Raw genomic sequence first — 16128 nt, forward strand, 5'->3', positions numbered from 1 at the left:
GACATACTTGCCTTCACATGCAAAAGGATCACTGTATGGAAGTTTCCTCAAGAAAAGAAATTAAGATTTCAACCAGAGGTCTCTGGGAAGGTATTATGAATGCTAGTCCACAGGTGTACATAAGAAGCCAGAGTGGGATAATAAAACTCATAAACCTATTCCCCTTTCACTCTCCATAACCCATTAAAACCAAGCCTATTAGGGGATTCAATCAGTGTCAGATGAAGTAAGGGATGCATTCAGTGGTGGGATTCAAATAATTGAACAACCGGTTCTCTGACCTAAGGACCAGCTGGGTAGGTGTGGCTCGGTGGTCATGTGTCCATTTGGGCGTGGCTAACTCAATATCACTCACGGTGATGAACCTTAGCTGTTACAATGTAATAAGAAAGGAAGTTTCTGTAAGTAGGCCAATAAAGATTAGGCTAGAAACAACACCAGAATGTTTCCTTCCTGCTTCCCTTCCTGTAAATTGGAAAAAAACAAAACAAGATTTCTTCCAACAACAGGTTCTCTGAACTACTTAGAAAGTAAAAACCGGTTCTCCTGAACTTGAGAGACCGCCTGCTGCCAATTACCTCCAATAGACTGATTAGATCCCACAGATTAGGCTTCCTCCGAATTCCATCCACTGGCTAATGCTGACTGGCGACCACTCGGAGGAGGGCCTTCTCTGTGGCTGCTCCGGCCCTCTGGAACGAGCTCCCCGTGGAGATTCGGACCCTCACCACCCTCCAGGCTTTCCGCAAAGCCCTTAAAACCTGGCTGTTCCAACAGGCCTGGGGCTGATGAGTTCCTGTCCCCGCTCGAATGGTTGTGGCTGTTGAGTTGTTTTTAAAATTGTGGTATTGTTTGTCTATGTCTCCCCCCCTATTTGTAACCCCTATCCCCCCCCCCTGACTTGGGTTGTGAGCCGCCCTGAGTCCCTTCTGGGAAAAGGGCGGCATAGAAATATAATAAATTCAAATTCAAATTCAAATAGGTGCGAACTGGCTGAATCCCACCACTGGATGCATTTGTTGTCATTGGATTAAATCACGGGTAATTTATCTGATGCTGAAGGGCACAATGTGTCCCAAGAGCAAGCTCTGGTTGGTGTCCAGGATAATTCCTGTCAGCCATGACTTTTACTATTTTAAAGATCCCCTTAATTCAAAATAAATACATGGGAAATATGTTACAGTGTAAGTGCCAGCATCATCTTTATTCTCAACAAAATATGTAGTCATGTATGGGATTCTTTAAGCATAGTAATACCAGTGGAACATAATAAATAAAATAAAAACAAATTTCCAGAATGTACGGAGATTAGGTGGCTGGATCCCAGTGTTTGGCTTAGAAGGATGCGCTCTTGCCAAACAAACAGGCAAGCAGCAGCAAGAGATGAGAGCTGCCAGGGAGGTCCATGGGAGTTAGAATGATGAGGAAACTTTCCCCCAAAGTTCCTTCCAGTGGATTGATATTTTGGGGCTGATTACACTTGCTATGGCTGCCATTTAGCAAGAGTGCCGCCAGCTAAAAAAAAAAGATTTCAGTAGACAATATTTATGCTATAAATTTTCAGCAGAGAGAAGAGCTGACCAGCTGCTGAATTATCTTTAAATCTTTAAAGGCTGCTGGCACTATCTGGGGGAAATGTTATTTGGTTGCTCTTTGCTGATTCTATATTTGAGCTATGATGTATTAACAAACAGCAAATGTTCTGGTTTAGCCATCTTAGAACACTGCTGCGCAATGCCTCACTGTGGAAAGGCTATGTAATCCCAGTCTAGATGGGCTGTCAAACTCAAAGCCTGTGAGCCAGATGCGTCATGCTCTGCCCACGGCCAGTTTAGCGAAGGAGGAAAAAGTTGAAATACATCACGTGATGCTACCGTGATGACGCAAGTTTGACTCCCCTGCACTATAAGCTATCTCCACAAATGAAGCACAAAATGGTGTGCCTAAATCTAAGAAACCACTATCATCCCCCCACAGAAAAGCCTTTTATTATTTGGGATTCTGAGCTTCTATTTCATCTTTCTCTAGGATCCAATCAAGGTGGCAAGGCAGCATATCAAATATAATATGGAAATGAATCCAATACATATAATAAATGTATTTACATCCTCCTTTGTGTTCACAAATGCTACATTGACAGACTTACCAAATGCACTTCACTTATGAACAAGCTGTTTACATGCACTGATATAAAAGAAAAAAAAAACAATATTATTGGGAAAACATATACTATTAGAAGAGGAGGGAATGCCAAACATCAGTATCAAGGGAAACGGGGGAACAGAAGACATGAAATCTACTTCAGCTGAAGTTATTCTCTCCCATCACGTCCAAAAGGTAGTTTTGGCCTGCAGTGCAGAGAAAGAAATATGAAACAATCAACCTTAGGAGATGAAAGTTGTCCATTTTAAAATTACTGTATGCTTAAAAGTAGGAGTAAAAAAATAGGTTAGGTTATAGATACAAATGCAGGTATCATTAAGAGAATTTTAAAAGTCTTTAAACTGAAGACGAGAATCAGTTTGGTGTAGTGATTTATGCCAGGGGTCTCCAACCGCTGGTCTGCAGTCTGGTGCCAGGCCATGGCCCCTTGGGAACCAGGCCATGCAAGTGTTGGGCAAGTGTGTGAACACAGGAAGCTGCATTTGTGCAAGCAGCGTGCACAAAATCATCCCCTCCACCTCTGCCATTGCGGTTGCTGCGAATCCACAGAGTCGGAAGGACTGGGGACTGCTCATTTAAGATGTCTTGTTACGAACCAGAAAACCATGAGTTCTAGTTGGGTGACCTTGGGCCAGTCGCTTTGTCTCAGTCACAGGAAGTAGGCAATAGGAAACCACTCCTGAAAATCTTAAGAAACTACACAGACTTGTCCAAGTAATTGCCAGGAGTCAAGAATGACTCAAAAGCACCAAGACAAAAATAAAACCCGAAAGTTGCTTTTACCTTACATTCTATTTTTATGAAGATGATCATATTATGATTATGAACAAATATATGGGAAGTGGTGATTTAATGAGATGGCAGCATTGTTAATAACAATAACAATAACATTATTGTTACTATTATTATATTGTATTTATTATACATGAAACTCAGTCAACTGAATATTCAAAAATGCATCACAAATACAATTGACTGTTGCTAATGGTTGATACAGATTGCTGCCAGCGTCCTAGGTATCAACCAAGTACCTTCTTAAAATATACAGTGTTCCAAGTAACACAGTTTTTTGCAGTTCCACAGTTTTTTGCATTTCCTCCACTGAGGCTGCAATTTGTTGATGTATTTTATAAAATTCTTGGACATGGTACCAAGTGCCCCGATGCGTGGCACGACAAAACCGCGCTCGTCAAAATAGCAGTGATAAAATTGCGTTGCTAAAGCCGCGACGACATCACCGCGTGTTATCACCGCCGCGACAACAGCGCGGCGACAGAAGGGTGCTTTAAAACAGCACGGCGGCAGAAAGCGGATTTAAATTAAGGTAAGGGTTAGGATTAGGTTTAGGGGTTTGTTTTAGGGTTAGGGTTAGGGTTAGGGTTAGGTTTAGGGTTAGGGTTAGGGTTAGGGTTAGGGTTAGGGTTAGGGTTAGGGTTAGGGTTAGGGTTAGGTTTAGGGTTAGGTTTAGGGTTAGGGTTAGGTTTAGGGTTAGGTTTAGGGTTAGGGTTAGGGTTAGGTTTAGGGTTAGGTTTAGGGTTAGGTTTAGGTTTAGGTTTAGGGTTAGGTTTAGGGTTAGGTTTAGGGTTAGGTTTAGGATGCTGAGTGCTTGGGAATGCGCGGATTTGCCCTCCGCGATTATGTCATCGCGGTAGGGTCGCGTTTTTCCTTAGCGCTTCGAACGGCACGAATTAGTCTTCGCGCTTATGTCTCCGCGGATAAGGGCTTCGCGGATTTGTGGTGGAACCGCCCCGATGACAATGGGTATCACTGTTACATGTTTCATCCATAATTAGGTAGTTTTGATGGCCTGGTCATGGTATTTCGTGATTTTTTCTAGTTCTTTTTCTTCAACTATGGCATCTCCTGGTACCGCAATGTCAATAAATTGTACATTTAGGCCCTTTACAACTTATCATCATCATCATCATCATCATCATCATCATCATCATCATCATCATCATCATTTGGTTAATCTTTGGTGAGATTCACAGCCTTTGGGGTTGGTTGGTAGCTCAACAGCTCGAGTCCTAACCAAGGACCTAAGAAATGTTAAAGTAACATCAGAGGATATAAGCTGTTCTAAGTAGGGTGATTTTTTGTAGAATCAGAATGTTCAAGTCTGATAAATTTAAAATTTCCAAATAGCGAGGTAACCCTTTGGGTATTGCTCCAAGGGCTCCAATTACAATCGGGACAACACACAATTTCTTTTTCCACAGTCGCTCAACTTCAATTTGCAAGTCCCGGTACTTTGTGATTTTTTCTTGCTGTTTATCTTCAATTCGTGCATCTCCAGGTATTGCAATGTCAATGAACCATACTTTTTTTATTTTCAACTATTGTTAGGTCAGGTGTGTTGTGGGCCAAGTGCCTGTCAGTCTGGATTCTGAAGTCCCACAAGATCTTGACTTTCTCATTCTCTAAAACCTTCTCAACCTGATGGTCCCGGTGGTTTTTGCTGTATAGGGTGCAGTGCTTTCTCCACTCCTTTTTAACATCTATGTGAAATCACTGCATGAGATAATCTATTACCAAGGTATGAGGTATCACCAGTATGTTGGGATACACAAGTATCTATCTCCATTGTAGGTGAAGTGATAGATCCCATGGACATCACTCATTCTTTTGCAGTGTCTGGAGACTGTGGCCTCCTGGATGGGAAACAATCAAACAACTTCAGCTGAACCTGGTAAGATAAGGCGGCTATGAGTGGGTTCCTCAATTTGATATTGGATGGGTTGGACTACTAAGACAAACCCAGTGTGTAATCTGGGAGTCCTTTCATGTGCCTGCTTGAAGACCAGAGAGAGCTGTAGCTAGGAGGCCTTTGCTCATCTTCATACTGTGCACCAGTTATGCCTTTTCCTGGACAGGGAGGTTCAGTCACTCATGCCTGGTCAACTCCCATTTTGACATTAAGGTGTAGTCCACATGGGGCTACCTTTTAAAAGTACCCAGAAGCTTCAGTTGGTACAGAATGCAGTCTTGTGGGCAGTTATATGCAGTCCAAGAATAATACATGTGACACCTCTGCCGCAGGAGCTGCATTGGATGCCAGTCTGCTTCTGAATCCAATTCAAGATGTTGGTGATGACCTTTAAAGCCCTATATGGCATCGGGCCAGGTTTCCTATGGAATTGTTTTCATCCCATTACATCAAGGCTGTAATTGCCCAAACTGGAAAGTGTGTGTGTATGGGGGGGGGGGGGAGAATAAACAAACAGACACTCTTAAGTTCTAGAAAATTTTTAAACCTGAAGGGCAAATTATATAATACAGACTGGATATGCTTCCCATCCAAAGTTTTCTCTCCCAATTTGTTTTCTCCACCTTGGAAGACAAGAATAACTGTCATTTTGCTATTTCGAAAATAAAAATGTCCAGCTGGCAGATTCATGAATCTCTCTCCTTTTCCCATAACTTCTCTGTTCAACTACCCAGCATTAGGCAGCCTGAAACATCTGCCTCTGGGAGCAGACTTTAAATATTATCAAAGGTCAGGGTTGTTAGTACCTGGATTTATTTTTTTCATGGTGGACATTCTGCTTTAGGGGTCAAAATGGCTTGTTTTGAGTTGAAAAGTCTGCTCTGGTGGCCAATTAGTTATCAAGTTAAGTCATTTATGTCCATTTATGTCATTCTTAGTAGCTCAAAAGGTACATATCTGATAATTATTTGCTTCTCTGTAGGTCTACTCAAGAATTAAATTATCCTGCCATAATTCAGATTAATGATACACATTTAATTGTGGTTGAAAACATTTTTTTCTACTATAGCATCCATGATGTGAAAGATAGCCCTGAGCTCCTACCATCCACACACCCACACCCCTCCAAATGTTATAGCAATAGCAATAGCAGTTAGACTTATATACCACTTCATAGGGCTTTCAGCCCTCTCTAAGCGGTTTACAGAGTCAGCATATCGCCCCCACAATCTGGGTCCTCATTTCACCCACCTCGGAAGGATGGAAAGGTGAGTCAACCTTGAGCCGGTGAGATTAGAACCACTGAACTGCAGATAACAGTCAGCTGAAGTGGCCTGCAGTACTGCACCCTAACCACTGCACCACCTCGGCTCTTCCTTGCAATACATGAAAGCCAACCTGCTGGGCCAACAATTTAGTAGTAGAATCTATTCCTAGATTTTTTGCCTACTTTTTCACATATTTTTCAAATAACTTTTTATATATTAATTATTGGTGTTACTGTTTTATGGTATTTTGTTATTAAGCAATGAGAATATTTTTAACTTAAACAGGGTTGGTATTTCCTTGACTGTCTGAAAACATCCTCTGTTTGGATGGATCTTCTGTCAACTGGGGAAAAGTTGGCACAGTGCCATCAGACTGTCCTGACTATGCCCATCAACCAGGGGTGGGATCCTACTGGTTTAAACTGTGCACGCTTCGGGCGTGTGCACAGTTTAGCGAACACTTACTTTCTGGATTGCTGCTTGGGAAGAAAAACAGCTGAGGCATGGCAATCCACTCTGCCGTGTGACTTAGCTGAGAAGATAAAGGTAGATAAAGCGCAGGGGCAGTGGGCCCATTTGCTCATGAGAGCAAACAGGTTCACTCCCAGCTGATCTTTGGCGCTACAGGTTCATCCAAACCAGTAGAATCCCACCAGTACATCAAGCCCTGACTCTTCTGTCTAGAGTAGGAATGAAGGCCTCTCAGTCTTGTCCAGTTGCTCACTCTCAAAACCATCTGCTGGGGTTGATGGTATATATTTCCATTTAAAATTAATCCCTTTAGTCAATCCCTTTTTGGGAGAGAGGGTTTTTCCAGGATAGATTCTTCCCAATTACTATCAATACTTTCCCCACCAAGCAAGGGCTTAAGGACTCTACAGGGGAAACAATTGGCTTGAAGAAGATGTATATTAAAAGACTACCTATCTCTGTTGTCCTGAACATCTAAAAAGCTGTGGCAAGGAACATGTACAGAATACATAAGTATAACTTCCCAATTAGGGCAGGGCAGGAAAGGCTACTCCTAGAATGACTCTCTTTAATGCTCATTTGAGGATTGTAAGCATCTGTGATTTTTCTTGTGTTGTTCTTGTATGAGCTGAATGCTCACCTTCTGGCAGGTTAGAAGCCTACAGAGATGCTTTTCTATTATAACCCTGAAGGCTCACAAATTTTGATGGTGTTTTTCCTGCAAATTCTATAGACACAACAAGCAAAGATTTTAAATAGTGGTTACTTAAACTATGGCAAAGAAGAAAGGGGAACAAGAAGACACATCCATGGATCTTTATTTAAATTAGAGTCTAGTTTGTTGATTTGTTACAATTTTCTGCACTAGTTTACATAATTTCTGACCCCTGAAGAACAGAACACAAGTTCCTATTCTAGATGTCTCCATTGCCAGGTGTGGAGTGAAACTTCAAGTGTTGTCAACTTATGTATGGTAAAGATCTGGTTATAAAGTAAGATTTTTATCTCAATGCAATGCCTTTAACATTTTTTTTAAACTTTTCTAACTTTGGGATGTCTGGTTTGAATGGATATTCAATTAAGAAGGTGTTTGATATTCCTAAATAATGCCAATATATCCATAATATCCCAGACACATCAGACTATTCAGGTTAATTATCAATCAAAAGAAAAACTACACAGGACAGTTATTAAACTTTGTGTTACTTACCATTCCTATTCTCCTTTTTTCCTCATTTGCTCCTCAAAGAAATCATTGCACGCAACAGTCAAGGCAGCAACCAAAACCACAAATTCATTAAAATCCACTTCATTATCTCTGTTAATATCAAGATCGTGCATGATCTTATCGACCAGCTGGGGATCCTTTTGACACTATAAAAGAAAAAAAAAAGAATAGCATACAAAATTGTTTGAGGCATGGGAGTTACATTAGAGATTTCTTTTTGGTTGCTTGAGGCTATGTATATGCTTTCTCTGTAAACCTTGGGGAATTTTTATATGAACAGTGACATTTACCATTGTCACAACAGCGTCTGTAGCCTGTGTTTGTCTCAGTAGCAGTCCCTAGTTTTAATATGCATGGATTTTATTTTTAATCTTTCCAACAATTTATTATCAAGAGGTGAGAAAAGCCCCCAATCTTTTGGCCTTCCTCAATGGGGTCAAAACCTGGCTGTGTAGCCTTGTATATGGGACACACGGACCCCACAATCTTGGGTTGGGCTGTTTGGCACCATAAGACACCCCACTCCCTACTACTAACCTAATCCACCATTTTGGAATTCTTCATTTTTTGACATTTTTACAATGTTGTATAATTTTAAAAAAATTAATCCTAAATTATTCTGATTTTAATGTTTAATTTTACTGACTATATTTGTACACTTCCCAGAGCCTCTCTCTATTAAGGAATATGAAAAAATAAATAAATAGATAAATAGATAAACAAACAAATAAATAATAAAAATGTTTCTCCTACTTCTATTGTTCAGTTAAATGAATCAAATCCTGACCTCACCTATAAGATGATGCAGCCATTTTGTGCCATCAACCTTCTCACTGCAGTCTCTCTTTCTTCTCTAAAACTTTTAACTGTGGTTCTGGTGTCTAAAACATTGACCAGCCTGTGTTAAAGTCATCACATGCAGGGTTGTGATTTTGTTTTTAGTGCATAATGTAAAGGGAGCAATCTTGATCAATGCCACTGAGCACAGGTAGGAAGGTTTAAATTCCCACCATCCTTCACCACTTGATTCATAAAATCCCCATAGGCACACACATAGGATCCAGGTTTAAAAACAAATGTAATTAAAATAAATAATTTTGTTGGAACCCCCGCCCCCTGCCTCCTTTGGGAGAGGAGTTTGCAAGAAAATGTCTAGAGAAGGTTGATTTTCCCAAACTGATCATATGGTCACTTTGGTCATTATTGGACTTTGTATATTTAAACTCTTAAAAAGCTATCAAAGGGCAGTTGCTCACTAGGGTATGACATAACTTTATAATCTAGTTAAGATCAAAGAAAAGAGAATTGAAGCTCACAGCTCAGGTGGACTTGTCCTGAACCTAAATATAGTACACAGTTTGTTACTTTTACCTCACCTACAAAATTGTGCAGCCAACTTAAAGTCTGAGAAATCATCCACTCAGGAGATATCTCAGTAAGTTGCTGCACAGGGTAAAAAGAATCCAATCCAAGAAAAGTGATGATTGATTTTTTTAAAAATTCTCCTTTCTGCTTTTACCAGGCTGCACATTTTTAAGATGACACTTTTCTTAGAATAAATAGGCTACAGATGCCTAGATCATATTTCTCTCCTTCCTCATCTCTGTAGAACAATGTTAGTGAAATACTGCATAGGGACAAATAGTGCAGCAAAAACCACATTCTCCCCAGAAATGTAATGCAGGGATGTCAAACTCAATTTCATTGAGGTTCACATCAGAGTTGTGTTTCACCTTAGGGGGGCAGGGTGGGCATGGCCAGCTTGACATTACTCATGTCAGGGGTGCCTGTGGTGGCCTGAGTACTCTGCCAGTAAAAACGGGGTCCTGAGCTTTGTTTTCAGCTGTGACCACCTCCTGCAACTCTCTACTGATTGAAAACGGAGCTCTGAAGCCCATTTTTGCTGGCAGAGGCATCGTGGGCCAGTCCTTCGCTATTTCCAGGGTGGCCCCGTGAGCCAGATCTAAGCACCCTGGAGGCCAAATCTGGCCCCTGGGCCTTGAGTTTGACATCCCTGCTATAATGCAACAATCTCCACCCTTTCCAGCTCAGTAGACTGGTGGTGATGGGGGGTGCTGTGGAGGTGGTGGCAGTGGGGAAAGAAAGGGTGGTTTCACATGCACATGGGTGCCACTTCACAAATGCAGCTTCACGCATTCACACATTCACCCTCTATGTCCACGTCCCAGTTGCTAATGGGTTATTGCCCAGCACTGGGCCAGGACTGGGGATTGGGGAACCCCCTCTTATGGTGGGAGCTTTTCTTGGCAGTCATATGTGACTGTATGTATTTAGCATAGATAGGAAATTATATTTAGAGCCTATACAGTTTCTAATCAATTTGTGAATCATAGATTACCAAATTTGTGTTTTGAAGAGCCATTGTATCTTGTGCTTGGGCTGCCCAACTTTCCAATGTCATCTCACAATATGGATTCTCCATTCAATTCCCAAGCCAAGGAAGCTTTCAGACAAAGAGTCATTGATGCTCACGATGCTACTGCAGCATTTAAATAGGTACAATGGCTCAGCATAAATTAATCTCCCAGTTAGAACAATATTTAACAATTTATATGCCTCAACATCTCAAAAGAGCCTCTTTTTTTTTTGGAGCTCATTTTGAGGAACTAGGCTCCATGGTAAGACATGGGAGGTTTCATGGAGCTCCATTTGAAGAAAGATGGTATTTGTGGAGCACCAGTCACTGATGACATTATGACATATTCTTTTTGACTGCAAACAGTATTCGGCGGAAAGGGCTGCTTATTTAGATTTTTATTTAAAAACTAAAAAGTATTGGGGAACCCTGGGGAACTGTCTTGCTTTTTGCAAGGAATGAGTAAAACCACACTCTTTATATCAAGGCCATTTTGAAGAGGACAGAATATTTACCTCAGATGGGTTAACTGCAAGGGGGAGTACTTACTATGAACATACCCTATTGTTTTCTTTGTATATATTTGTATATTTCTATTAATTATATACTTTTAATATGGTCAAATGACTAAATCAATAACATTTCTAGTGTATTCTGTGAATGAAATGCCTTACTGATTTTAACTGTTCTTTAGCATATTCTTGGGCCATCTTTGATAATACTCTACGTTTATGTCTTTTGAAATTCAGATGCAATTTTTTTAATGTATGGAACATTTCTGGGCCTTTTTTGGATGTATGGAACAAGCAATGTGGATATAAGGAGGACAAAAGGAGGACAATTAGGTAAAGTATAGCTGAGGAAATATATTTTTGAAAATTGTACTTTCTTTCCAGGCATGTCAGGGTAATTATATTTTCATCTTTAAAAAGAGAAAGAGGGATGCTGGAGAGATAAAATGCACATCAATAGCTAAGGTATGACATCATGTGGAGATACCATAACAAAGTGTTGCTAGTTTACCTTAGAAAGAAGCTTTGGAAAGATGTTGGGTCCTCTGAGACCTGAATGTCATTATTACGCCAAATACCTCTTTCATTTGACATATGTTTGCATGCCTAGCAACCAATAAGGTAAGGAACGGAGAAATAATACATTATTTAAGATGTTCGCAACTAAATTTAGATTTGGAAGAAAGGGAGAACGATGAAAGGAAACTGCGAAAATTGCCTTTTGGTCAGCAAGATAAGCTATTGGGAGGATATGTGGCAACTGAAAATACATTGGAAAACAACGGTGCCTATAGAACATGATCGGGAATAAAAGGAATTTAAAATGGAGAAAAGTTAAATACGAAGAAAAGTACAGCTAATCATCACCTGCCACTTTTGCTACATCTCATTTCATAAAATATTCTCTCTCTCCCTCCCTCCTCTCTCTCCCTCCCTCCCTCCTCTCTCTCTCTCTCTCTCTCTTTCTCTCTCTCTCCCCCCCACACACTCAGCCACACACACAAATATAGATATCTAACTGTCATTTTGAATTATTCAGGTTGCAGAAATAAATTTGGCATTGGCATACAAGCCATTATCAATTTATCACTATCAAGGTATGGAATCAAAAAAATGCAGCTTGTGTATATTTCTGTTTGGAATGGTTTATCTGTAAACAATTCAGGAAAATTAATAAATATTTTTAAATAAATATTTATTAAACTAATGGTCTTCAGACTAAACAACAAACTCCTTAAATCCTTAAAGCTATACTTTCCCACATTGATCTTGAATCACCTGAAAATTGTATCTTGTGACTAATTTACAAAATCAACCTACTTGTCTTCAACCTCATCTCTAGCAACAGTGAGGATGCAGCCACCTGCTTTGTTCCTCCTGAGCTTCCACCAAATATAATTGGTGACAATAACTAAATAATATTACGCTTTTTGGTAATGTCAATTACAGAATGGGTGCCACCACATTCTTTAACATGATTGCTTACACATCTCCAAATTAACAAAAATCTTATTAGAGTCCACTAAAATCCTGTAAGATATTACTGAGCTCTCATAATTTTTCCGACTTCTAATTGAGTTCTTTCAAAATTTTGACGTTCTTGCAGAAGACCATTAATATTTCATGAAATTTCAAGTTTTATGAATATGGTTATATTTTTCAAGGATTGAAATGCCTCTAGGATGCTATGCAGGTAACTGTATTGCTGATTTATTAAAAAAATTGTAGCAGTTCTTTTCAGCACATGACATAAAAGACATCAACTTTTTATGTCATCAGCACAGCAGAGATATTTCATCAACTCCATTGAGAAACCAACTGCCTTTAGTAGTGTTTATTTCAACAAGATTCCTGGCCCCAGATAAGAAGTTTATGAGTGGGCTCTGGAGTTTGCTTTTTGTCTTTTTTGAGATCTAAGAATGGCCAGCATATGAATTCACAAAGGTATTTGTCCAGTATTCCTGGAAATAAAAAGGCTGGACTATTGTAGATGAGCTTGATAAAATCCAATTTATTTCTATCTGAGTTTTAGAAGTATGTTCACAGATCTTACTCTGAACAGCTTTGTACAGTGAAATAGATTGGTGGCTATTTGGGATTGGATTTTTTGCATTATACATCTCCAAGTTTGGAGTATGCATTTAAGACAATATTTCTCCTAGAATCTATTGCATTGGCCATTTAGTTCTAGCAAATACTTTATTTTTTCAGTCCTCTTAATGGTACTCATATGAAATTATGTATTTTAATTCTTTTTTTTAAATAAAAACTTTATTTTTGTCTATATTTTTATCTAATTAATAATGTATTAAGCATCAGGTGCTTCTGTAATACTTCTAATACAGGGTAAGGTTTACTATTAGGCTTAACTAACGCCATTTTGTTACTGAGCTTCATTTGAATAAATAACACACTTCACAAGCAGGATCTCAACTTATGATTTTCCCATTCCCACATAAAAAAATATGATAATTGTGCTTTCCATAATAATGAATCCAATATGCCAGGCTACCTAGTTCTAAGAACTCATTCTCTTGGAAGTGGCATAATATTGCATATCTATAATGTATCTGCTATTGCAGAAAACATCTGATTGCTTATCTGGAAGTCAAATGTTTTTCAAGCATCAACCAACAGCTAGTCCTCCTCAATTTTTATTTCTAATACTGTAAATAAACAACAGAATATACGTAAGAAGAATTGTTCTTACCGCAAGGAAATCAGTAAGTTCACTGGTGAGAAGTTGCTTGAGTTCTCCTTTATTGAGTTTGTATTTATCCCCTTCTTTGGCAGAGTAATGATGAAAGACTCTGATTAAGGTATCCATCGCACCCTCCAGTTGTGATGGCATACTGCAAAAGAATCAGAAGCTAATGGCCGGCTTTCACAAATGTTCCAAAAAGGCAATTACTCCGTTTTGCGCAAACAAACAAACACACCACTCATCAGAAATTCATTAGCATAGCATCCAACCTCTCTGCTGCTTTAGTCAAGAGCACACAGTTGTTGTTTACCATGCTAAGTGAGGAGAACAGTTTCTAGAGACGAATCCTGGAAGACACGTTCAAGTTCCTCAAATACAGCAAAGCAGACTACACAACCAGAAGTCCCTAAAACAAATGGGATGCTCATCTCCTCTCAACATTGCAGACAAATGGCCAGTGGAAGAAAAGAGGGAGAGAGATGTGTAGATGTTGTCAAATGACCAGATGAACAATTCAATGCAATTCACTTGTTTTTTTGCTCTAATTTAACCATTTTTGGGGCCTCGGCTCCAAAAATGCAACCCCAGGGGTAAAGAAACAAAACATTTATAATACCAATAGGAGTATTTAAATACAACATTCAGGAGTTTTCGCACCTACCTGTTTCAGATAAAGCAGTTCCAAACAAGTACTGTCTCCAGCAGGTACTGTATAGAATCTCTTTGGTTTTATCCTGAAAGTCCCACCCAATCTCTTCTAATTCCCCAGAGCTTCTAGAAGGAAATCACCAATGACAAAAAGCCCCAACTCTCAACTTTCGCTTTATTTGTGACAGCCTGTTAACTGTCAACAGGTGTTGGTGTCTTTCCCCTGGAGTCCTTCCGTAGGCTGGTTGGCTTCCCTGAGCAACTATGTTAGGAGCTGAGAGCAGAATGGCTACCAGTTCATTAAGCTATAGAGGTCGGAAATCCAATTAAGTTGCTAGGATGCCAGTCCCCTGGGAAAACACAGGAACTGCAATACTGAACGAGAGGATACAATGAATTCTCTTATTATTTATGGAATTTATTTCCCATCCTTTCCCTAAGAGGCTGAGGCAGCATGCGTAATCAATCCCTGTTAATTTCTTTCCACACAGGTGCATTCTACTTTGGGGCAACAATGGTTCCATATGGGTTTTTCGAAGTGTGTTAGGAGAGTTGAGGGACAGGGCAAGGGGAAAATGAACATAGGCACTAAGTTAAGTAAAACATACTCTTCAATCTCTTCTATTAAGTATGTTTCATTTAATGCAAAGAAAATTTATATCTCGGATGATACATTTAGTTTTTAAGAGCCCTGCAGTATACATAAAGGCAAACAATTGTGGAAGGCCCATGGGTATCCACCTAACTATCAGTTTGAGTTTAGATATTCTTTCCTTGTTCAAATCAAACAGGCTAAAACACCATGTCTTTTCTTTTACAAAATAGAATATTGTCATGGGTTTAACTAGCTAGAAAGATGGTGTCACTCTTTACCAATTTTAAAAAAAGAAATATTTCAGTATATTGTTTTGAGATTTAAATTTTATGGTAAATACGCAAATGCTTAACAGATTAATTAAATTAATTAATTAAAATACTTCATGTTTTACAAGACTAAGTGGGCAGCCTCTGGATCCCTAAATACTATTGGAAATATGTGTTCAATCCCTTACCTGGCTAAATTCATTGAGTAGGAAAGGAAAGCATTTCCTGCTGCATTTCACATAACAAAATCTCTGACAGGGCCTGAGCACAACCAGCTCTATTTGTACTTTACACATTGTAAAAAATGACAACAGTTCACCTTCCTTTGATCCAACACAGTACAACTCTAGTGAATATTATCTGGAAAAGGCAGAACTATGGCTGAGGAATGGAACTCTGATCATATGTGCACTTTTTTAAACGATTATTTTACATGTATTTTTTATTATTAAGCACAGTGTTATCCCACCACTTTCAAAAAGACTCTCAAGGACTTACATCGAATAAAAAAGATTTTAAAACACTGCACCCTTGATAAATCTAAACTAGTTGGCTAGGGAAATCTGGGAGTCCACACATCTTAAAATTATCAAGTCTGAAAAATACTAAATATTACCTTCAAACATCATAAATGTTAACGATAAAACAACTTTGAGCTAAGAGCAACAATAATTTTAATCCAGAACCCTATTATGCATTACAACTAGATATTTTCTTTGGAGTGTGTCTCCCCCTTGTGTTTTGATACTGAGCAATTTCATCTCTAACTCATGTTGTCTGAGGAATCCTGGGAGTTGAAGTCCACAAGACTTAAATTCTGGGAGTTATGGTTCAGAATTTAGTCCACAAGTCTTAAAGTTGCCAAGATTGGACACTCCTGCTTTAGAAGAAGTTTGTTGTTTCTCACATGCGGCCAACAGAGAACTGAAATATATCCACATACTCTCCACAAGCCACAAGCCAAAATAATAAGAAACTACTAGTTTAAATTCATCTCCTCATGACTCTATTTTACGTATTGCCATAATCAAGTGGAATAAAACAAAATACCATTTGTTTAAACCTTAAACAAAGAACATGTTTGATACAGGAGCAATTCTCCTGGGAGAATTGAAGATGGCAGCTACAATTGCATAACCATAACACTACCTCCCTCTTAAGTGTGCTATGTGTGCAACACTGGTAA

General features: G+C 39.2%; 1 protein-coding gene across 1 annotated transcript; it reads right to left on the reverse strand.

Annotated features, from left to right (window-relative positions):
- Window positions 1–1177: 1177 nt before the first annotated feature.
- S100Z (S100 calcium binding protein Z) lies at window positions 1178–14153 on the reverse strand. Its single transcript, XM_014053660.2, has 4 exons — window positions 14092–14153; window positions 13437–13578; window positions 7820–7983; window positions 1178–2348 (listed from the first exon to the last, which is right to left on the reverse strand). Exons 2-3 carry the CDS (start codon window positions 13575–13577, stop codon window positions 7825–7827), a joined length of 300 nt encoding a protein of 99 aa, XP_013909135.1. The 5' UTR covers window position 13578; window positions 14092–14153; the 3' UTR covers window positions 1178–2348; window positions 7820–7824.
- Window positions 14154–16128: the final 1975 nt, after the last annotated feature.

The sequence above is a fragment of the Thamnophis sirtalis genome, unplaced genomic scaffold (assembly GCF_051295495.1).
Source record: "Thamnophis sirtalis isolate CommonGarterSnake01/CBP01778 unplaced genomic scaffold, rThaSir2_p1.2 scaffold_5, whole genome shotgun sequence".
NCBI lineage: Eukaryota > Metazoa > Chordata > Lepidosauria > Squamata > Natricidae > Thamnophis > Thamnophis sirtalis.